The sequence below is a fragment of the Podarcis pityusensis genome, assembly GCF_964106645.2.
Source record: "Podarcis pityusensis genome assembly, chromosome: 3".
Lineage (NCBI taxonomy): Eukaryota > Metazoa > Chordata > Lepidosauria > Squamata > Lacertidae > Podarcis > Podarcis pityusensis.
Window position 1 is genome coordinate 30,956,000 of NC_138026.1, and position 23,204 is coordinate 30,979,203.

The following is a 23,204-nucleotide window of genomic DNA, read 5'->3' on the forward strand; positions in this document are numbered from 1 at the left end:
AGAGGGAACTTGACACATAAGCAGTTCAGCAGGATGGAGTGACCAAGGTGCCAAACTGTTTAAAATAAGGATATGGCATTGCATTCCCCGTTTTCTCAACCTGATGGAAATTAAGTTCTTATCCAGGCTTTCTACATGTGGGGAGCATTGCAGCGCATAGTAATCCCAGCTGCAGACTGAAGCATGATTGTATGGATTGCATAAATTAGTGCACATAATTCTTTGAATACTGGTTGACATTTTAATTGTTTAAAAGCAGCATTTGTAAAGGATTTCTATTAGCTCAACATTTTTTATTTTTTTTTAAAAGGAACATGTCATTACTCACCCATAACCTCTCTGGGGGAGACATTCTAAGATATCATAGCAATGAGAAAGCTGGTCATCACGTTGGCAGCTGTAGATGCAGTCTAACGCAATCGTCATCAACAAGTCTTGATCCGAAATTATTTTTTGCTGACACTGGGAGAACAAGAAAATGCTACATTCATTGCTGTACAGTAGAGTACGGTCTGTGAGTATGTATGTGTCCCCCAGCCCAAAATTTGGAGTTGTTTTCTTCCATATCTCTGTGTGACAGACAATTGGCTCTTGAACAGCACAATTACAACCATAAAGGCAATTTAGTGATTTCTGTTAATTGCAGAGCCTTCCTGGTTCTTTAATAATTCTCCGTTGAATATCTTTCATAATTACAGAACTGGCAATGGAAGCTCATTTGAAACCAGTGATCACAGCAGCCGGTTGCAACAGCAAGGTATTTCTAGTTTTGTTTAAAAACATCCACCCACCCACAAATCACAATATTTTTCATCAGACAATTTATTAAAATAAAAATGTAATTCTAAAGCTGCTCTCCCCCCCCCAAGCTGCATTATGCTATTTCCTTCATTTGCACATAAATAACTTCAATATGCACCAGAACGCTAGCTTCCCATGACTCGTTGTTTACAGCCAATCTACTTCTGTACACAGCCGGAAAAGTAAAGAATTAATGAACATCCTATCAAGATGCTATTAGGATGCTGGAATGTGAATTTAGTCTGGATCCGTGGCTATAATACAATGCCCCCGAGAAGATGAAAGTTGCTACAAATTTATGTAAAGACCAAGTTAATCTCCCTCAAAAAAGCTCCTTCTCCTCTGCCTTTCAACGATGACATCAAGAGCAAATGGCTTGTGTAAAATAAATGAGACAATCCAACTCTATACATGTCGACGCAGAAGTAAGCCCCAGTGAGCTCAACAGGGCTTACTCTCGGGTAAATGGAACGTGACTGCAGCCTGACTTTCTCAACAGATTCCACTGTGCTCTTTAAGAATCAACCGCGAGTTCCCAGTTAACACCAGCTGCTGGACCAAGACACAGACATAGGCAAAAAACAACATTCTTGGTGGGATCCCTGAACTGTAGAATCCTGTGCCCCTGGAGATCTACCAAACCCTAATGCCTTAGAGCGACCTTGGAAGCATTTTGGCTGGTTTTTGATTACTTGGACTGAAGTTAGTTGTCAGGAAGTATTTGACAGTTGTCAGGAAGTTAGTTGTCAGGAAGGTGGTAGACTGAATCGCACTACTTTATCCTGCAGATCAATTTTTTGAATGTTTCACAGCATAGCAATAAAACCAACGGTACATTCCCGCAGGTAGGAAACTAGCACAGTAGGGGACAGGCTGGTGCTGAATCTCGCTCCTTTTACATGCTAGCGGTTTGTTTTAGGTAAGGGATTCAAAAATAGCAACCTCACACAGTTCTGTTCTGAAATAGCCCACTCTGCCACCTGCGAATCCTACTGCCTCATTCTTCACCTAGATGTGTACAGTGGTTAAGTACTTAATTCGTTCCGGAGGTCCGTTCTTAACCTGAAACTGTTCTTAAGCTGAAGCACCACTGTAGCTAATGGGGCTTCCTGTTGCTGCCGTGCCGCCAGAGCACGATTTCTGTTTTCATCTTGAAGCAAAGTTCTTAACCTGAGATACTATTTCTGGGTTAGCGGAGTCTGTAACCTGAAGCATATGTAACCCGAGCTACCACTGTACTCAATTTCCCAAATATGTGAAAGGGAAACCAGGCACCTTCAGCTCTTCATTCTCATTTGCGCCTCAGTTTGTTCTTCCCCCAAGTGCTACTCCCAGGTGTGAAGTTCAGGGGTTGTTGTTGTTGTTGTTTTTTTGGGGGGGGGGAATTTACGAATGATTTAAAAAGGGACCGCAGGACACTTAGGTTGTATCCACACAAACAATGTCCACTGCATCTCATTTCAGTTCTCTCTCTCTTCAGGTTATTATTGTTCCCCTGCTGCTCGACACAAGAGAGATGAACAGGGATGCATTGAGTAGCCCCAGCCAGCAGAATCCACAGCACTATCTGCAGTGATGGGAGCCAATCACTCAGGGTTCCAGGGTGGAACAGAAGCCTCTGCATTTATGACTGTATGTATGGGCACTGGGGAGCAGGCCCACATGGCAGGTCCCCACTCCCTGCTCCTGTGTTGCACAACATGGGAGCAACAAAAAGGTAAAGGTAAACGGCGTTTCCGTGTGCTGCTCTGGTTTCACCAGAAGCAGCTTAGTCATGCTGGCCACATGACCCATAAAAAACTGTCTGTGGACAAACGTCGGCTCCCTTGGCCAGTAAAGCAAGATGAGAGCCGCAACCCCAGAGTCTTTCGCGACTGGACTGAACTGTCAGGGGTCATTTTTTTTAAGGTAAAGGACCCCTGGATGGTTAAGTCCAGTCAAAGGCGACTATGGGGTTGTGGCGCTCATCTCGCTTTCAGGCTGAGGGAGCCAGCGTTTGTCCACAGACAGCTTTCTGGGTCATGTGGCCAGCATGACAAAACCGCTACTGGTGCACGGAGGACTGTGACAAGTGCCAGAGCGCACAGAAACACCGTTCACTTTCCCGCTGCAGTGGTACCTATTTATCTACTTGAAATGGCATGCTTTTGAACTGCTAGGTTGACAGGAGCTAGGGCAGAGCAACGGGAGCTCACTCTGTTGCGAGGATTCGAACCGCCAACCTTCCAATCAGCAAACCCAAGAGGCTCAGTGGTTTAGACCACAGCGCCGTGTCCCTATGGGAGCAATAATGCCTTAAAGAGGGCTTGTGTCCCTTACTCTTCCAGTACCAGGTTTTGCATGTGTCCTGAGCAAAGGCACTTCCTTTTACAGAACGATAGGGCCAGATTAAACTAATGAATCCTGCTAGCGGAAGCCTGTGCAACACGGCTCTCCCCCTCTCTCCCCAGTGCCACTCCACTGTAGAGACAGGATCATTCCATCTAGCAAGCTGAAACGCTTGCGTTGGGGGAACAATTGCCATAATGCTACATTGAATTCCTCCCACAGGCCCCCAATAAAATTCATGGATCTCCCCCAGCACAATGCAAGAGAGGAAAAAGCTCATACAGATGCTTAGCAGGGACTTATTAAGGGATGCAGTGCAGGCTAAAACACAGAGATGCTGCATGGTTGGGCAAAGGTATGGAAGATATATTTAGATCACAACAGAGAAGAACAGTGGCTTTCAGTGGAGAGTCTCCCCCTGCTAAAATACCCACTCTGCTGGATAAATGCAGAAATGATTAATGATTAAAGCTACATTCTGACATCCCAATACAGATTAGCCGTGTATTAGAAATTCCACTTTAACCTTGTCTGGAGAACAAATGTTTGTATCGACAAGACAAATGTTCAATTCTGCCAAGCTGTACAGTGACAGCCATCTCCCAAACTGATCAGCGAAACAAGGTGCACTATTAAGTATACTTGCAAATGCAATTCAGGCGGGGTGGAGGAGAGATAAACTTTCAGGTACATGCGAATACACAACTAATCATCTGAATTTACCGCTGGCTTTGAATGTTCAAAGATCTTCAGAGGAAATGTCAGGTCTTCTTTCGCCAGTGTTACCAAATACTCTTTCAAAAGCTCATTAGCGATGCCTGGAGATTCATTTTCACAGCGGTGTAGAAAGGGGACCATCCACTGATAGGCATTCTTCACATACCTTTCTCCCGATGACTGAAATGGCAAAGATTTTAAATTAAAGAAAAATATGAACGCACATTAAGAGAAGAGCCAAATGCAAACTAAAATTGCAAAGCAGTTAAAGGAATGGCAATATATTTTTCCTCTGATCTCCCCAATGCTTTCAAAAGGTTGGTATCATAAATAGCGAGCATAAAGTTATGAACTGTGCTAATGCAAATTTCTCTACGAAAAACAAACTAACAAACAGGCTCATCAGTGTGAACCAGTTTCATTCTATTTCATCCAGAAAGGGCTGTCAGGCCACAATCCCACACAAGAATTAAGGCACACTTAAGCTCACCAAAATAAATTAAGATAAAGGCACTTAATGAATTGTAACATTGTGGCACCCTCAAACAGCATCTGGGGACTTTGTTTTTTTGGAGTGCAGACAGGTGCAAATCCAAGCAAGACTGGGCTATTTATTGAAGACACATTGTAAACAAATTAAAACATTAGGGGGACTGATATAAACACGTGCAGCAAGAGACAAGGGGAAGATAAGGGAAAATTTGTAAATATATTTGAATCAGATATGCAGTAATAAAAAGATACGAAATAAATAACTACAGAAAGGAGGGGAGGGGAGTCAAGGGGAAAGTAAATTAGATTTGTAAAGATTTTGTTTTTCTTGTCAAAATATTTGTAAAAGCTGAAAATGGAAAATAAAATTATTATTTTTAAAAAAGCAAAAGAGAAGAAGAGAAAAGGCTGAGCTGAAGGACGTTGGGCAAACAGCTTCATCCTGCTCAGGATGAGATTTTATGCAGCAGAAAAGCCCCTTCCCAATCCATCCCAGCCCACTGTGAGATAAAAAAAGAGCACATACATTTAACATCAAGAGTCTTAGTTTCTCAATATCCTTCATCTGCTGCAGCTCTTTCAAGTTCAGAGTGATGTCACATCCAGTCTCATAAACCAACGTCTCCAGTGTAACCAGATTGTCACAAAGTGAGTGCAGACCAGGAATATTCCTCTCCACGCCCAGTCGAACCAGGGACAAAGCACAATCCACCTATTATTATTTTTTAAGAGAGAAAAGAAAAATGCGCAGCTTGTAACCATTTGCAATTGGTTTTATTCTGGCTCAGCAACTTATAACTGGTCCAAATACATTTTATACAGAATCTTATAACTGCAGCATAACTTCTATAAAATGAAGACAAGGTATTTAATTTGACAGATATATATACTGTATATATTAATATATATTTAGCATGCAATTTGCATTAAGTAATGCCCCCGTCTCCAGAACCCTGTCAGCCATATATGACAAATGAATGGACAGAATTATTTTTAGACCCCAGTTATCCTTTCTACATCAACTAGCATAGCAGGAACTTAATTTTAGCTCAATGGAGATATTTCTATATTTTTTGTCTCTCCTCGCCGTGAACAGCAGGAAGTATGAATGCAAATATATATATAATCTGTGATGGAACCACATGGTTACCCCATATATCAGAGAGGGTGTTCCAGACCTATCCAGAATATGCTGGATCCAGAATGAAGCATAACTCCACCAAATGGTCCACCAAGGAACAGGGACCACTGCTGAAAGAGGTAGGTACCCCCCCAAATTAAGTGGAGCCAACTTCAATGAAAAGAGATCCTGCTCACACAGATTGCTTTCTGGGGGAGATTGCTTTCCTCCTCAACCTCCCTTGGCATTCAACCACAAATCTCAGCAGAGCATTTTGGAAGGCAGCAAGGAAGCCACCCTCCTCCAACACTGTGACAAGTCTTCAATTCTGGATCTAACTCACAGATCATCAACTGCCTTGTCCTATGTGTAAGAAAGGTAAAAGGTAAAGGACCCCGGGGGATGCGGGTGGTGCTGTGGGTTAAACCACAGAGCCTAGCACTTGCCAATCAGAAGGTTGGTGGTTCGAATCCCCGCGACGGGGTGAGCTCCTGTTGCTTGGTCCCTGCTCCTGCCAACCTACCAGTTCGAAAGCACGTCAAAGTGCAAGTAGATCAATAGGTACCGCTCTGGGGGGAAGGTAAACGGCATTTCCGTGCGCTGCTCTGGTTTGCCAGAAGCGGCTTAGTCATGCTGGCCACATGACCCAGAAGCTGTACGCTGGCTCCCTCGGCCAATAAAGCGAGATGAGCGCCACAACCTGAGTCGGCCACGACTGGACCTAATGGTCAGGGGTCCCTTTACCTTTACCTTTTAAAGGACCCCTGGACGTTTAAGTCCAGTCAAAGGCGACAATGGGGTGCGGCACTCATATCGCTTTGCAGGCCGAGGGAGCTGGTGTTTGTCCGCAGACAGCTTTCTGGGTCATGTGGCCAGCATGACTAAGCCGCTTCTCGAGCAACAGGGCATCATGACGGAAGCCAGAGCGCATGGAAACGCCATTTACCTAGGTGTACCTAGCTGCCATTTACTGTTGTCCTATGTGTCAAGCCCACTTTGCTGAACTTCCAAGTTCTCATAGAACTGTATTATAAAATGATGAAAACGCCTTCTTCCTGTGAGGAAAATCTTAAGTGCTTGAGGATTTTCAGAAGAAAAAGGTGACAAAGGGGGAGTGGTAACAGAGAGTCATAAAGGTACATGAGGAAACGGGGGTTTCTTTCTTCTTCTACTCAGTACTAGAAGGGAGGACACCCACCGAGTTGATGACTGACAAAAGAAAATACTTCTTCATACATTAATTAGCTAACAGGCACCTAGGATGTGGTGCTGCCCACTACTTTAAATTGGCTTTTAAAAAGGTTTAGATCTACTCACAACGCAAAACAGGAGATAGACACTTTTCCTGTTGTAATCTTTCTTCTGAGTACCTAAAAGAGTTTGACTCAAAGATGATGGGACACAGAAAGCTGAACTTGACAGACTTGGGTCTTCTCTAGCAACCCAGTTCTTAAGTCCTTATTTTCACTTTCACTGAGATAAGGTTCCTTGATAAAAGAATGCAGGGAAGAAATGATGTGCTTTTGGATCTCCCTTTGGCCAAATGTCTCACTTTCCATAACTCAGAACCTTCTGAGGAACACTTCAAAGTCATACAGTCGTACCGCGGAAGTCGAACACCTTGCGAGACAAATGTTTTGGCTCCCGAATGCCGCAAACCCAGAAGTGATTGTTCCAGTTTGCAAATGTTCTTTGGAACCTGAACATCCGCCACAGCTTCCGATTGGCTGCAGGAGCTTCCTGTAGCCAATCAGAAGCCACACCTTGGTTCCCAAACGTTTTGGAAGCCGAACGGACTTCTGGAACAAATTCCATTCGACTTCCAAGGTGACAGTAATTTGAATTAGCTAGTTTTGGGCAGAAAAAAGTAAGTCGCTGTGGATTATATGCAACTCCCAGGCCTTTATTCCTTTGAAAGAAACAGTTTGTAGGGGATGAGGCATAAAATAAATGCTGGAAACTAGAATGTTCCCAATGCCAGAACACTTTCTCCTGCTTCTCCATCCTCCACTCCAATGGTTATCTGGGGGGAAATAGTCTCTCTAAGATTGAAGGAGATAGAAAAGAGAGCTTCTGCTTACTGAAGCATGCATTCTTATTCAGTTCCTCATTTGTGTATTTGGAGTTTGATTCTATTTCAAGGATAAAAAAAAACACCTACAGTACATGCTTCAGTAAGCAACTTGGGGGAAAATAATGGATTTCACTCTCTCTATCCTCCAATCTCTTCCAAGTTCTGGTTCAACTAAGCAGATTTCTCGCAACCACCTTTTGGGTTAAGGTTCAATTTGATTTCCTGCTCGATACCAAATGTCCATAGCACCAACATCAATTTTAGACAGTCAACCAACTCAGTGCCAGGGATTTTCCAACTAGTTATCCACAATTTTAATGGTAGACACAACAGATAGTAGTAGCCTGTTTCATATGTAATGCTATGTCATGGCTTAGTTCAGGCATAGGCAAACTCGGCCCTCCAGATGTTTTGGGACTACAACTCCCATCATCCCTGACCACTGGTCCTGTTGGCTAGGGATGATGGGAGTTGTAGTCCCAAAACATCTGGAGGGCCGAGTTTGGAGATGCCTGGCTTAGTTAACCACAGTTAGCTGGCCATCCAAATGCCTGTGACTTAACTATGGTTTATAAACCATGGTTAAAATTAATTTGTTAACCTAGTTTTGTTTGGGGTTTATAAACTTAAGTTAACATTAACCATAGCTTAGTGTTATCTTCAAACCCAGACCTCCTCCTCCACTGTGGTTAAGGAGCCGTGGAAGAGATCTGTTATCGTTCCATGAAAAATGAGGGGAAATAATGCTGTGCCTCTTCTTTTATAAAAGAAAAGAGAACATCACGTTTGCCCCACTATAATTAACAGTCAAATTAAGGCTGTCTCCTGATTAAAGAAATCTTAGTCAATTAATCACAGTTTTATTCAATAAAATTTGCATGCATCTGCATAATAAAGCAATTTCCCTTTTCTTTTCTTTTTTGCTTTAGATGGTGTATGCGTGCCCTACAGCAGGTGTCATCTTGGACGTGGCAATTCCTCCTGTGTGAGGGAGTAGGGGGGAAATCACTTTTTAAAAAGAGGATGCTTTTACATATATACTTGAATTGAAAACATATGTTCTTTAAAATTACTGCCTAATTAATTATGGCACCCTCTGAGCCGTTCAATTTTTTTAATTAAAAAAATAGGTTAATATAAAGGACTGCATTTTGCAGCCTTAGTGTAAGTGCCTCACAAGCAGCAAATTAATTTTTATCCACATGTCAAGGTTCTAAATTCATTTGTGCAAGCAAACAGATGTAGGCAAATACCAATTCTGCCCTTCTCAGCTACCTCCTGGTGACAGTGCAAAGGTAGACTGAAACAACATGAATGAAGCTCAAAAGTAAAACCTGCGATAGCAGAGGATGTTGAAGAAAGAACAGGAAGTGTGGGATATTAGAGAGGAGTATGAATATAGAGGAAAGGCAAAAACAGCAGGCCCAGTATCTGCTCTGTAGGAAACAATCTTAATAAAGCGCACTATTTATATTAAGTCGTGAGTTGCTCCTTTGATTACACAGCATCACATGAAACACAGAGTACCTTTATAATCAATATTATGTAGGAGTAGAAGCCCTGGCTGTGAGTGAACATATTTATACAATATAGTCGTCGTACTGTAAGGCAAAAACACTAAATAAATAAATAAATAAATAAATCCTTTACAGAGCTTCTATATGCTCCTTGCAGTCTCTCCACCAGAGGTTGTCAGCTCTGCCACTAAGAGAAGACCTTACATTGCATACAGTTCTTTGTGTTTGAACTAGCATCAGAAGATGAAATGTCCGGTCACATTAGTCCACTTAAGCACGATAAGGCACAATATAAGATCCCTCCAGAACTCGTTTCTGACTCTCAAGTTGCAACTGCATGACTTGACATTTAACGACATTCAGCGAGGCCAGCTAACAGACACATTCTGAATTCTAATCAACTCAACTTCAGAATTTTAGATGCAGGTAGGTAGCAGTTTGTTCCTGTATCTGAATTAGTGTGCATGCACACAAAAGCTTATACCAAGAACAAACTCAGTTGGTCTCTAAGCTAGTAAAGGTAAAGGGACCCCTGACCATTAGGTCCAGTCGTGGCCAACTCTGGGGTTGGGGCGCTCATCTTGCTTTACTGGCCGAGGGAGCCGGCGTACAGCTTCTGGGTCATGCAGCCAGCATGACTAAGCCGCTTCTGGCAAACCAGAGCAGCGCACGGAAACGCCGTTTACCTTCCCGCCGGAGCGGTACCTATTTACCTACATGCACTTTGACGTGCTTTCGAACTGCTAGGTTGGCAGGAGCAGGGACTGAGCAACGGGAGCTCACCCCATCGCGGGGATTCGAACCGCCGACCTTCTGATCAGCAAGTCCTAGGCTATGTGGTTTAACTCACAGCGCCACCTGTCTCCCTGGTCTCTAAGGTGCTACTGGACAATTTTTTAAATTTTTTATGTATTCAGAATTTTTGGTTAGGTTAGGCCTACTCAACTTGTGACACACATGCACAACCATCCATCAAGCTCAATGCACAAAACCAGTCATGTGATATTGTGGTGGTCCTTCATAAAGCTTGTGGAATTCTATTCTGCATCTTGCTTCAAAGGTGGCCCACTAAGCACCAAGATGAGTTCAGTTTAGCAAACCACAATTTTTGCACACCTCGTTTTGATGGAGATTTAGAAGAGGGAACATGAAAAGCTGTGAAAATCTACAGAAGAAACTGTCTGTATAGACCTCTTTCTGAGGAAACATACATGTTCCCAAATGCAAGGGGTGCATTACCCAACCGGTGAACTTTACATCAATATCAAGATCCCAGAACAGATAACTAAGCAGTTGGCCTGTAAGCACTTAGAAAAGGATGCTGTGATTACTAAGACCCAACGTGGGTTTCTCAAAAATAAGTCATGCCAGACAAATCTCGCTTCTTTTTTTCTTTTTTGCTTGGTGGGTCACAGGAATGCTGTAGACATAGAGTTACAACATTGGTGGACGTAGTGTATCTTGATTTCAGTAAGGCTTTTGACAAAGTCCTCCATGACATTCTTGTGGAGAAGCTGGTAAAATATGGGCTGGATGAGATAACTTGTGATGGCCTGGGATTCGGACTCAGATGCTGAACCTGAGGAATCCCAGCCTGCACAGGAGTCCCCGCCTCCAGAACCAGCTGAGCCGGGGCTGGGGCAAGAGCCCAAAGGGTCCTCACCTGTGCTGGATCCTCAGGTACAGGCACCAGCTGAGTCTGCCCTGGCTCCTGAGGTGAGGGAGGACCCATTGCCTGCAGGTGCTCCACTCTCAGCCCCGTCAGAGGAAGCTGAGATTGCCTCTGGGTCCAGTAACCCTCCAGCCTCTCCTGAGCTGCAGAGGCTCAGGGCAGAGAGGCGGAGGGAACTAAGTTCCTGCAGGAGGAGTGCTCGCCTCCAGGCCAGGAGAGGCGAGTCACCTGAGGATCGGGGCTGCCCTATGCCTCGGGGCAGATAAAAGCCAGTCACCCCCCCCCAGTCCCAGGTTACTTGGTAGGTTGCCAATTCCTGCCTGAACCCTGTCCTGCGTTCCCGCCTGCACTCCTGACCTCACCTGACTCCCTGCCCTGCCCTGCCCTGCCCTGCGGCCAGCTTCAGCTTCTACGGACTGCCTCCATACTGCACCTTCGACCACAGACTGGACTCGGACCTCGCCTCTCGGTTAACCCCCGAGACCAGCACATAACTGTTAGGTGGTTGTTAATGGCTGGTTGACAGACCAAACCCAAAGAGTGCTCACTAACGATTCTTCATTATCCTGGGGAAAAAGTGACAAGTGGGGTGCCACAGGTTTCTGTCCTGGGCCCACTATTGTTCAACATTTTTATAAACGACTTGGACAAAGGAATTGATGTGATGGTCACCAAATTTGCAGATGACACCAAACTGGGAGCCAGTGCTGCTGAAGACAGAATCGGGATTCAAGATGACCATAACAGGTTGGAGAACTGTCAGTATTAATGAAATGAATTTCAGTTGGGACAAATGTAAGGTTCTGTGCCTAGGCGGAAAGAATCAGCTTCACAAACATTAGATGGGGAACACCTAGCTTGCCAGTAGTACACGTGAAAAGGATCTAGGAGTCTTTGTAGACCACAAGTTGAACATGAGTCAACAGTGTGATGCAGCAGCAGCAAAAAAAAAGCTAATGCTATTCTAGACTGCATTAACAGAAGTATGGTGTCCCGATCAAGGGAAGTAATATTTCCACTCTAGTTTGCCTTAGTCAGATCACACCTGGAGTACAGTGTCCAGTTCTGGGCACCATAATTTAAAAAGGATATTGACAAGCTGGGATGTGTGCAGAGGAGGGTGACCATGATGATCAAGGGTCTGGAAACCACATCTTATAAGGAATGGTTGAGGGAACTGGGTACGTTTAGCCTGGTAAAGAGGAGACAGAGAGGAGATAGGATAGCCATCTTCTGTTTCCTCCTGCTCCAGAGGCTAGGACCCACAACAATGGCTTCAAGTGACAAGAAAGGAGGTTCTAACTAAACATCAGGAAGAACTTTCTAACAGTAAGAGCTGTATGACAGTAGAACAGTCCCCCTCGGGAGGTTGTGGACTTTCCTTCATTGGAGATTTTTAAGCAGAGGTTGGGTGGTGGCCTGTCATGGTTGATCTAGCTGAGATTCCTGCATTGCAAAAGGTTGGACTAGATGAGCCTCAGGGTCCCTTCCAACTCTATGATTCTACGATTATTTCAGCTGGGCTGTTCGAATAACTGAACTTGATCTATTGCCAACAGAAATAGAAATAGGTTTGCTGAGACCATGGTAACAGAAACAGCTGGAGACAGCCAGAATAGAGTAGCTGAAAGGTAACTTCAAGCGTGGATAATGAAAAGCCAGCTCAAGAGATGCCTCATTATAGGCTTGGATTTCCAACCCTAATGATATTAGGAAGTAATTCACATAGATTAAAAAAGAGTATGTATGCTTAAAATGAAAGACAGGTCACATGACAACTATGCAATACCTTAATCATAGAGCTACCAAGACAGAGCAGTTCAATTATTTCAGAGAATATCAATAAAGTAATGTCACAAAACCTCAGCAGCATATTCTATTCCTATTCCATAAGTACAACTTATCACAGTATAATAAAGGTAAAGGTAAAGGGACCCTTGACGGACAGCTCTGGGGTTGTGGCGCTCATCTAGCTTTATTGGCCAAGGGAGCCAGCGTACAGCTTCCGGATCATGTGGCCAGCATGATGAAACCAGAGCAGCGCACGGAAACGCCGTTTACCTTCCCGCCGGAGCAGTACCTATTTATCTACTTGCACTGGCATGCTTTTGAACTGCTAGGTTGGCAGGAGCAGGGACTGGGCAACGGGAGCTCATCCCGTCATGGGGATTCGAACCGCTGACCTTCTGATCGGCAAGTCCTAGGCTCTGTGGTTTAACCCACAGCGCCACCCACGTCCCTCAATATAGGATAATTAACGGTTGAGAAACTGACTGACCATCCAAAACCAATCAAAATTTGCGTTTGTTCTTTCATAGGACAACTATGATATCATTTAACCACTGGCAATTTTCAGCGATATTATGCACAGAGTAGCTTGAAATAGCCAAAGTAAAGAACAACTGAGTCGTGTCCCTACATTAATTATTTTTATATTCAAATCTGAGAGCTTCAGAATGGCCAATTCAGCTCTAAAGAAACTCTGTTATTAGGTCTTAAAAATTAATGGAGTTTGATTTCAACCATCCACTGACTCTTTATTTCTAGTCCCTTATTTTTTCTCTCTGTGTGTACTTCTCTGCAAAACTCAGGACTAGAACTTTACACACACACAAAACCCCCTAATTATTTCTGAATTTGGATATCATTTATGGTACCAATTTTGCCTGCCTGAATTTATATGATTACAAAGCAACAAAAATTGAATCCAATCATATTCTGACATGACGCTTACTTCCAAGTTAAATGTCCCTCTAATAATTACCTAAGGAATTAAAAATAGCCTGTATATTAAGTTTACAGTGATGAAAAGGCTTCAGTAAGCCGGAGAGTTATTTTCATATAAGATAGATTTTGCCCAATTGTTAAACATAAGAAATAAGTAATTAACACACTTGGCCAAATACTAGTCAACAAATATTTCAGAAAATCTTTTAATAATTCTGTTACATTAGCTGAAAGGTCACCTGAAAAAAAATATCCAATTATATTAGAAACATTTAATGGCAAGTCTATTAATGGCAGCAGAAGTTATGACAACATGCCACTGGGAAAAGTACTACACAAAAACCAGAAGTACACATTCCCAGTTGGCTCCTAATTTTTACCAGGCTCGGATAAGCCTAGGCATTAGTGAATGTAATTGTTTCTGTCACTCAAAGTGGCAATCCTGCTGAATCTCTGGTTAACCTCTGGAATCGGGAAATGACTAGGCAGTTGACGCAATGGCTCTTGAACACCAGTTCCCCACATGCGGAGCAAAGCTAAGTCACTGGTGGTCCCAAGAGTTGGCAGCACTGAAAATGAAAAGGCTGCTGACTAGAGTGATGGAGGTGGAAGACAATAGCTTCCTCTTCCTCTTACCATACCCATCCCACAATGGACGGCCTTGATCCTCCAATCAAAACCAACACATTTACTCCTCCCATTTCACATCCCATAATGAAATACCATCACCATTCGCTCTTGTTTTCTCTCTTTTGAACCATAACCGCTTTTTAAAAAGCTGTTTGGCACTCCATCTTCTCCTTGTTATGGTTGTATCTGAATACATGCCTATAATCACGGGATTTATTTTGTACACTTCAACAGTAGCCTGGCAAGCAGGCACCATCCCAAAACTGGAGCCATCTAGCAGCAAGGGAACATCAACTTACAAAAGAACATTAACTCAGACATAACTTTACACAGAAATGTATTCTTCTACATATTGCATGCAAATAAAACCCAGTGCAGAATATACAATGGTATGCATACACCAGTCTTCTCCAACCTGGTGCCCTTTGAATGTTCTGGACTACAACTCCCAGCAGCCCCAGGCAGCTGTCAGGGCTGGCTCAGATGCAGGTCAGCAATCAAGCCCAGAGACGAGCGAGAAGCTTAGTTCTTGATTCAAGAAAGCAGCAAACAATAAATAATAATAATAATAAAATTTTATTTATATCCCGCCCTCCCCAGCCGAAGCTGGGCTCAGAGCGGCTAACAACAGTAAAATGATACAATATACTAAAATCATTTCATTATAAAATCAATTCAAATCAGATTAATGGCAACCATTGGGCTAGAGTTCTGTGAAGACTGCCAAAGGAGGGAGTCAGGCTGTGCCCTGGCCAAAGACCTGGTGGAACAGCTCTGTCTTGCAGGCCCTGCGGAAAGATGTCAAGTCCCGCAGGGCCCTAGTCTCTTGTGACAGAGCGTTCCACCAGATCGGAGCCACAGCCAAAAAAGCCCTGGCTCTGGTTAAGGCCAGCCTAACCTCTCTGTGGCCCAGGACCTCCAAGATGTTTTTGTTTGAAGACTGCAAGGCCCTCTGTGGGACATACCAGGAGAGGCGGTCCCATAGGTACGAGGGTCCTAGGCCGTATAGGGCTTTAAAGGTTAAAACCAGCACCTTAAACCTGATCCTGTACTCCACCGGGAGCCAGTGCAGCTGGTATAGCACCGGGTGAATGTGATCTTGCAGCGAAGACCCCGTAAGGAGTCTCGCTGCGGCATTCTGCACCCGCTGGAGTTTCTGGGTCAGTCTCAAGGGCAGCCCCACGTAGAGCAAGTTACAATAATCCAGTCTGGAGGTGACCGTCACGTGGATCACAGTGGCTAGGTCAGGGCGAGAGAGGTAAGGAGCCAACTGCTTAGCTTGACGGAGATGAAAAAATGCCGCCTTTGTTATAGCTGTAATCTGCGCCTCCATGGAAAGGGAGGTGTTGAAGATTACACCCAAAGTCTGAACAGATGGTGCTGGCACTAATTGCACCCCCGCAAGAGATGGGAGTTGCCCCACCAATCCCATATCGTCCCGACCCAGCCAAAGGACCTCTGTCTTCGAAGGATTTAACTTCAACCGGCTCCCACATAACCATCCAGCCACAGCTTCCAAACATCTGGTCATTGTGTCTGGGGCAGAGTCAGGATGGCCATCCATCAACAGATAGAGTTGGGTGTCATCAGCATACTGATGCAGAGAAGCCTCAGGGCAGGACCAGCTTCCATAGCACAGTTGCCAGGACTGACAGTTCCTGCTTCTCCCTAAGACATCTCCTTCTTCTGGAGGCTGTCCACAAAGACATAAACTACAGTGGGAGGGATCTCTTGCTTGTTGTTCAGCCACATATGCAGAGCTCTTCATGTCCTTGGAGACAAGGGGGAGCGGAACTTAACACAGTAGGACAGGCAAGCTCCTTGGAAGCTGCATGGGCTGAGTCTGAACTGCTTTCTGCCCTTGGCTCTTCTCTCTCACTCACAACTGTTGCCTCCCCACCACCTTCAACTTCTGACCTGTCCTCAGTGTCCCACCACCATTCCCCATGCTCTGAACCTTCATTCTCTGAGGCTTCCTTAGCTGGTGCCTCCCACCACTCCTCGTCATCTAGCCAGTTCCTGACAGCAGCACAGCCAATGATCAGTGATTATGGAACCCATAGAATTGCAGAGTTGGAAGGGACTGTGAAAGTTGTCTAGTCCAATCCCTGCAACACTGGAATCTTTCACCCAACGCGAGACTTGAACCCACGACCCTAAGATTAAGAATCTTGTGCTCTACTGACTGAGCGATATCATCATCCAACAAAATCTAGAGGATACCAGGTTGTGGAAGGCTGGGCATACACACACTCAAATAGGTCTGCATAACCGATTCGCTTTATAGGACTTATATTTGAAGTCATGGCAGTACACATATGGTGGAATATTGCATTTACCTGCATAGAGTAGTTTTCTATCTCTTCTGCTCGTTTCCAATACCAGTCCGTGACCAGTTTTATGGAAAGCTCAGTGGTTCTGTACTTCAGCAACTCAGGTTGAGACTCATATAAAAATTCGCCTTCATCTTGAAGAGCTGGTTCAACCATCAGCCTGAGCATCACAGATAAACAGTCATTAAATGTAGAAACCTAGGACTTTAAAATGATGCTAACCTGGGAACTGTAGTTTGTTAAATGTGCTGGGAACTGGAGGAGACCCCTCACAGTGCTACAATTCCTGGGATTCTTAAACTACAAGTCCCAGAATTCTTTGTGGGAAGCCATGGCTGTTGAAGTGGTATAAGAATTATCTCAATGTATGGCATGGATGTTAACCTATGATTAGGCAGACTCATTAGGATTAATTATCTTTTGAAAAATCATGTTAAATGATAACTAGTTCTGTTCTGAAAAACTAGCATCTATGAACAAACAAATATATATATATATATATATATATATATATATATATATATATATAAAATCTAATTTTGGAGGTTACCACTGTTATTTACATAATGGGCATTTGACCTTTATGCAAAAGCCTACGCAGGGAAAACTTATTTACCCCTACTGAATTTCTAGCTATTCCTGGCAATTAACCTTATCACTACATCAACAGGTGTTTACATAATAGAGGCAATTTACTACAGTGCTCCAAATGAGTTGACAAGCTTACCTATTTAAGCAGAAACAATGCTTTAATGTGCAAAAGCCGTTGCAGGCATGAAAACCTGTTGCCACATACAGAAAGGGCACTGTTAACACGCTGAGCCTGTAAGTTATTACTTGGCTGTCAGGATTTTACCCAAGCAAGAACAGGGGCCACGCGGTTCAGCTGTTCACTTCTACTCACGGTGATGGGAGCAGGAGAAAGATCCTGTGTGCTTGAGGCCCAATTCTGATCTCACTGTGATTAAAATCCTGTGGCTCAAGTGAGGAGGCTTGCTAAGTAAAGAATAATTCAAATCACTGCAAAGGCCATAAAGGGAAGCGTGCATCACTCCACGGCGCCATGCACATAGCAATTCTTCTGTGTACTTATACAGGTTTCACCTCATACAGCATGATCAAAGCTTGGGAATGTATCACGGGACCACAGCCCAGAGTTCTGTGCATTTTGGGACTTCCTGTTTCCTCCAGAAAAAAAGGGAGGAAGCAATCCACATGCGTTTTCCTCTCCAATAAGGAAACAGGGTAGCTCCTACACTTGATTCTTCAAAGATAGTAAGGCCAGGTGAGATAGTTGCTTAATTGCAACTGACTGGTGCTAATGTAAAAATATATTGATATATTGCACACACACACACACACACACACACACACACCAATTTCATACACCTACTTGCACGGTGCCCTCTCGCACCAGTCTTCCTCCCTATGCTTCTGTTCATTCCAGGGAAGAATTTTCAGTGCTCCATCTCTGCGGCTATTAGAAAACAAAACAAAAATATCAATGCACAGTAACAGGAATTAGGGAGGGGAATAAATACTGTGAAAGGCAGAAACAGCACTTTATGCTACTTTAATACATCCACTAACCAATGTGTCCTTTTATTTAAAATGCATCTCTGGGTTATTTGTGGGGCATAGGAATTCGTTCATCCCCCCGCAAAAAAATATTTAGTCTGGCCCCCCACAAGGTCTGAGGGACAGTGAACCAGCCCCCTGCTGAAAAAGTTTGCTGACCCCTGCTGTAAACAGTTGTTATTGCTATTATTATTATCATTGTTATCATTGTTGTTGTTGTTGTTGTTATCCTATTGTATAGGATATTATGTTTTTTTAATGTTTGATGCTTTGCTGTGTTTTTAAATATGCTGTAAGATGCCCAGAGTGGCTGGAGAAACCCAGCCAGATTGGAGGGATATAAATATTATTATTATTATTATTATTATTATTATTATTAGCATTAGCATTAGTATTAGCATTAAATAACAGCACACACACAGATGTCACTGTATATGGTTTTCTCAGCTTGAAGCTCAAGCACAGGCAATTTATGCCACCAAACCCATCTTTAAAAAGGCCAGCAGAGGCACTAAGAAATAGTTCCAACTGAATGAATAGAAAGGCGGCAGGTTTGTGAGGATACAGAGACCGCTGTCAGTTGCCCGTCCTTGGTCTTTGCCACAAGTGAACAGCAAATTGCATGGCTGTACCAGAGCTATTTTGCCATGTGTTGCATCACATGTTTCTTACATGTATACAATCTCTTCACTTAGAAATAGATGGCTTTCTGTTGCTTCCACAGCAGGGTCTCAACCTCACTACTGCAAATCTTTTAAATTAATAGCAAGAGAGAAAATGACATCTGTGGATTCTTTGAAGTAATAGGATTTTGTACCAACTTCTGAGCAAATTATTCTCCTGAGCCAAGATATCCCTGCTGTATTGATTTTCTCAATTAAATCAGATGTGGCTCTCTTGCTATAGGCATCTAGGGTGAAATATTTCCTGTGGTAATAAAAAACATCTACAAACAGAATGGGTGCTTGCCAACAAAGATAAAGATTAACAACAAAAAGAGTTATTACCAGACTGATCCGTTATGGTTTTAAAAGCATCATTGCCGTGGCATTTCCAGGACTCTCAAAAGCCATAAAAACAACTTGTTAAGAGACAAAACGTAATGAAAAAGACAAAACGTAATGAAAGGGAAACAGAAAACAAAGCTCCACCATTTTAGCAAGTCTTCGTTTGAGCAATGGCCATTCTGTTTCTCATTAGCCCAACCATTCTGCTATACTATTGATTCTGCCACATATTCCAGAAAGAAAAAATTGTGCCACACAGAAGCCATGATATATCCTACAACTTAAGCAGAGCTTGTCAGACATCAGGGCGGACTCTAAAACTTGTTTGCAATCCAGGACTCGTTTCTGGAGCAGTGGCATTGCTAACTACAAACTATGGGGCCTACATATGGGAAGTTGCAATGGGGTGGGTGGGGGGAGGTAATGTAATCAGGGGAGGCGTGCAGAAGGATTTAACCCGTTACTCTCCTTATTGCAGTCCTGATGAAAAATCCTCAATATTTTCTCTGGTTTGGAAGGAAATCCTCCATTGGAAATTCCCCCACCCACTTTGCTCTCCTGCCATCAATTGCCACCACAATCCAGCTAATGCAATTTGCATTTTAAAGAACAACAACAACTGCATGCTAAATACAAAGACACATGTAGTTTTGCTCTGACAAGAGGAACTTTTTAAAAAATAACTTTTTTTCTATTGGATTTACAATATTTTATAAATTTTAACTTTAACCATTTCAAACATTAAAATAAAAGGTTCTATTGAACCTTCAGACCTACTTCCCTCCCTCCATGGGTTGCATATTCAAGATAAAATTTTCTGCATATTTTTCCTTTATCCATCTGTTAAATATCTATAGTTACCATAGTTAATTGACAAGAGGAACTTTCAACTCAGCAAGTGCAGCTTCCAGAGAGATCTGATCGTTGCCGCTATCCCAACAGCAGTCCAGAACGCTTGCTCCACATTTTAATCCAACGAATATAACTTGCATTTAAAATGTGTCTCAACTCCCTCTGCAGCACGGCACACAGTTAGCTGCGACTAGACCCATTCAAATCAAAAGGGATCTAAATCTGTTCAGCTTTTTATACCCTTGATTTATACTGTTTATTCTCGGGGCTTTGGAATCCTTCTGTGCTTATTATGCACAAGATGCCTGCAGAGATGTAGTCTGTTCTCAATTATTTATTGTTGGGCTTTTCAGCCGCTCTTTCGCCAAAGCTGCTACACACTGCTGACGGTACTTGAAAACAAAACAATTAAAAAGAACAGCTATTCTCCCATTTGGAGAAGTCCGAGACAAATCTCTAGGTCGTGTATGATCTAATGATGCCTCGATGAATTTTGGTTGAATGGCACAGCTATTTCAGAGCAGTACATAAACTTCATGTTGCCAACTGAACTCGTTTCTGCAACTGATGAATTTCAACATAAATATGTAATACCGTCCGCCCAGTTAATCCTAGCCATGCAGTCGTAGGAAGAGTTTTAATCCCTTCTGCAAATTTGTTGTTTTGCACTTATTTTTGGACAGCACTGCCTGACTACAAGAGATAGCAGCAGGCAGTACTTTTAATATCAGCCAGCTAAAAGAATAGTGTTAAGTGCTTGTCGAAGACTATTATAGAACTGCTCAAGCTGAACAAATCCACTTTGGCTTTTAGAAATTTAAGTTGGCACATCTTCTTTCACTCTTAATATACAAACAAATGAGCAGACCTAAGGCTGCTTTCTCAGTGTGAACCTTCACAGTAGGCATAAGAGAAATCAATCTAGTCCCAAGCATGTATCATTACAGTTTTAAAATGTCAATGGATACTTGCTGGCAAAGTTCCTTTCTTCTAATATTGTGGGAAGTCTAACAAATCCATGCATGCCGACACAAAGGCGTGCCAATATGCAAGGATGCACGCTGTTTCAATACAGAAAAATAATTGCAGAGAACTCAATATTGTCACCTTGTGGCTGGATGCTGCACCACTCCCCCCCCCCCCCCGAAAAGGAAAAACAAACAAAAGCAAAATTATTTTTCCCTTGCACATTGCTATCCTAAAAATGAAAGGCGGCTCGTTGTAGGAAGAGTCAACCAAAGCAAACCTACTAGAAACTAGACATCGAGAGACATCACAGCTACCACAGTAGAGATTGCAAAGGGGCATCAATGGGAGACACACTCAAGCATATGGCACTACTGGCTACCATCCACTGTAGGTTAAGATCCACTGTGTTTTAGGAATATGAGCTCTTCTTGACGTCCAATGACTAGACTGTGTTGCTGCTTCAACAGCAACAGTGCCACACAGCAGGCCTTTTGACAGAAAGGCCTCGGTTGCTTCTTAAGTTGAAAATTCAGACTGCTGCTACGTTTTAAGTTATTATAACATCACTCTTTAGAATAATTGGTCGGTGCTTTGTTCTTCTCATCGGTTACTGCTTATTTACTGCTCGTTTACTGATGGGGCTCATCCACCTTGGAAGGTAGCCCATCTAGGAGAAGGAAAACTCTGGTCCTAAACCTCCACTGCCTTGCGGGACATATTTGGGAGAAGAAAAAGGCGTAAAGGAGTAAACCCGAAACAAATCCAGAGTGGAGACCCCAAGGCGGTTGGATGGCGCCTTCCGGCAACCCCTGCAGCCAAGCTGGTGCCGAACGAATTGCTCTTTCCTTTGGACCACATCAGAGATAAAGGGGTCTTGTCGACTGAGCAGCCCAGGACTTCCATACACACTGCTCAGGCTTGCACCCCAGTTTAACTTCACTCCCGGAGGCGCACTCCATTGTCTCTCAAAGCAACAGGAACTGTATCTTTATGGTTTTGCCATCAAGCCAGCTTGAGTGTTTTATGATAGAAGGAGATGAGAGATCAATGGCTGAATGAACGAAGTGGGATGGCAAAATCACAGGTATCAACTTACATTCTAATTTTCCTTCAACAGATCATGGAGGGGAAGAGACCAGGTGGGGTGGGGTGGTAGGTTCCCATATCCTTTTCCCCACTGCAGCTCCCTCTGCCCCAGAGAAACCCAGCTCCTAGGGGCTGAGGGACCCTTGGTAATGGCAATGGCAAAGTGCTCCATAGGTCCACATAGGTACTGTAGGCCTGGAGACAGTCCTACTAGCGTAATCTGTTCATTACAATTGCTTTTCAAACAGTTCATATATTTTCTCCAGTCTTCTAAGAATCTCTGGTCCCGCAGGTTTCAAATCCTTCCTGTTAATTTATCTAATTCTGCATAGTCCATTAATTTCATCCACCATTCTTCTTTCGAAAGTCGCCTTTTTCAATACGACTTTTTGGTTCCTGAAATTCATTCTGATTGTGCAGATAAAACATAATGGGTGGAATTCTACAGGATGTGTTGCTGGTGTGTGAAAACAGTCAAGATCCAAGGATCCCCAGGCATGCACCTCCAGGCGGTGGAAACATTGGGCACTGTCCTGGCAGCCGGGCATCTTCACTTGGTCGCAAGCAGCCAATAGTCAGGAAGAAAATGCACCTGGCGAATTTTGAACACTGATCTTCCCTAAAGGGAAAGGATGGGGGAGGGGAGAGACAAAGCCTCTCAAATTGCCTTGCAAGCCAATGGCTTTAAAAATGTTGCATGGGAGACAAAGCAGCTGCTGTAACCCAGGAAATCTCACCAAAAGCCCCTGCTGGGCTAGACAGGGTTCCCCTGCTGATGTGTAGCTGGCACTTAAAGTCATAACAAAAGGTTTATTTTTACCAAAAATAAATAAAAGAACTGAGCAAAAACAAATAAAATTGTTTAATTGATGTAGCCAAAAGAAATAGTTGGCTTGTACGTTTTCCTGAGGTTGCAATGCCTAATTGAAAGTTGAGCAAGTCATTAGCCTTCGCAATTATAATCTCAACCTTCTGAATGTTTCAAGGAAACTAGAAAGTCTAACTCATTTCTGAGCCCACTTGAACAATGTGCATTATCCCTTTTAAGTTCCTAGCTAGTTGCCCTTTCTGTGGTCTTTAGAATGAAGCTGTTAAAGAGTTAGCTTATCTTTTAATGAAGGCAAGGAACCACCAAGCCAAACTGCACCCATAACGTAACAGCATATCACATTTATAAGCCATCGAAGGCCTGGCTCCTGTCTCAACACCAGTAACCCAAGTTCTTTAAAAATGAGCCATTTATAATATTTCTCCTTGTAAATAGATTATTTTATCGTCTGTCCTTGAGGGGTTTGAAGCTT

At 43.3% G+C, this 23,204-nt stretch overlaps 1 protein-coding gene across 2 annotated transcripts in view; it reads right to left on the bottom strand.

The window, feature by feature from the left end:
* The window catches only part of NBAS (NBAS subunit of NRZ tethering complex), a 195,856-nt gene that overhangs the window by 97,277 nt on the left and 75,375 nt on the right, over positions 1 to 23,204 (bottom strand). For both annotated transcript variants that reach the window (XM_080997879.1, XM_080997878.1), the window contains exons 22-26: positions 17,805 to 17,888; positions 16,418 to 16,571; positions 4,865 to 5,050; positions 3,853 to 4,026; positions 329 to 462 (exon numbers count right to left, since the gene is read on the bottom strand). In XM_080997879.1, coding sequence (XP_080854005.1) covers positions 329 to 462; positions 3,853 to 4,026; positions 4,865 to 5,050; positions 16,418 to 16,571; positions 17,805 to 17,888 — 732 coding nt within the window. The remainder of the gene's footprint in view (positions 1 to 328; positions 463 to 3,852; positions 4,027 to 4,864; positions 5,051 to 16,417; positions 16,572 to 17,804; positions 17,889 to 23,204) is intronic.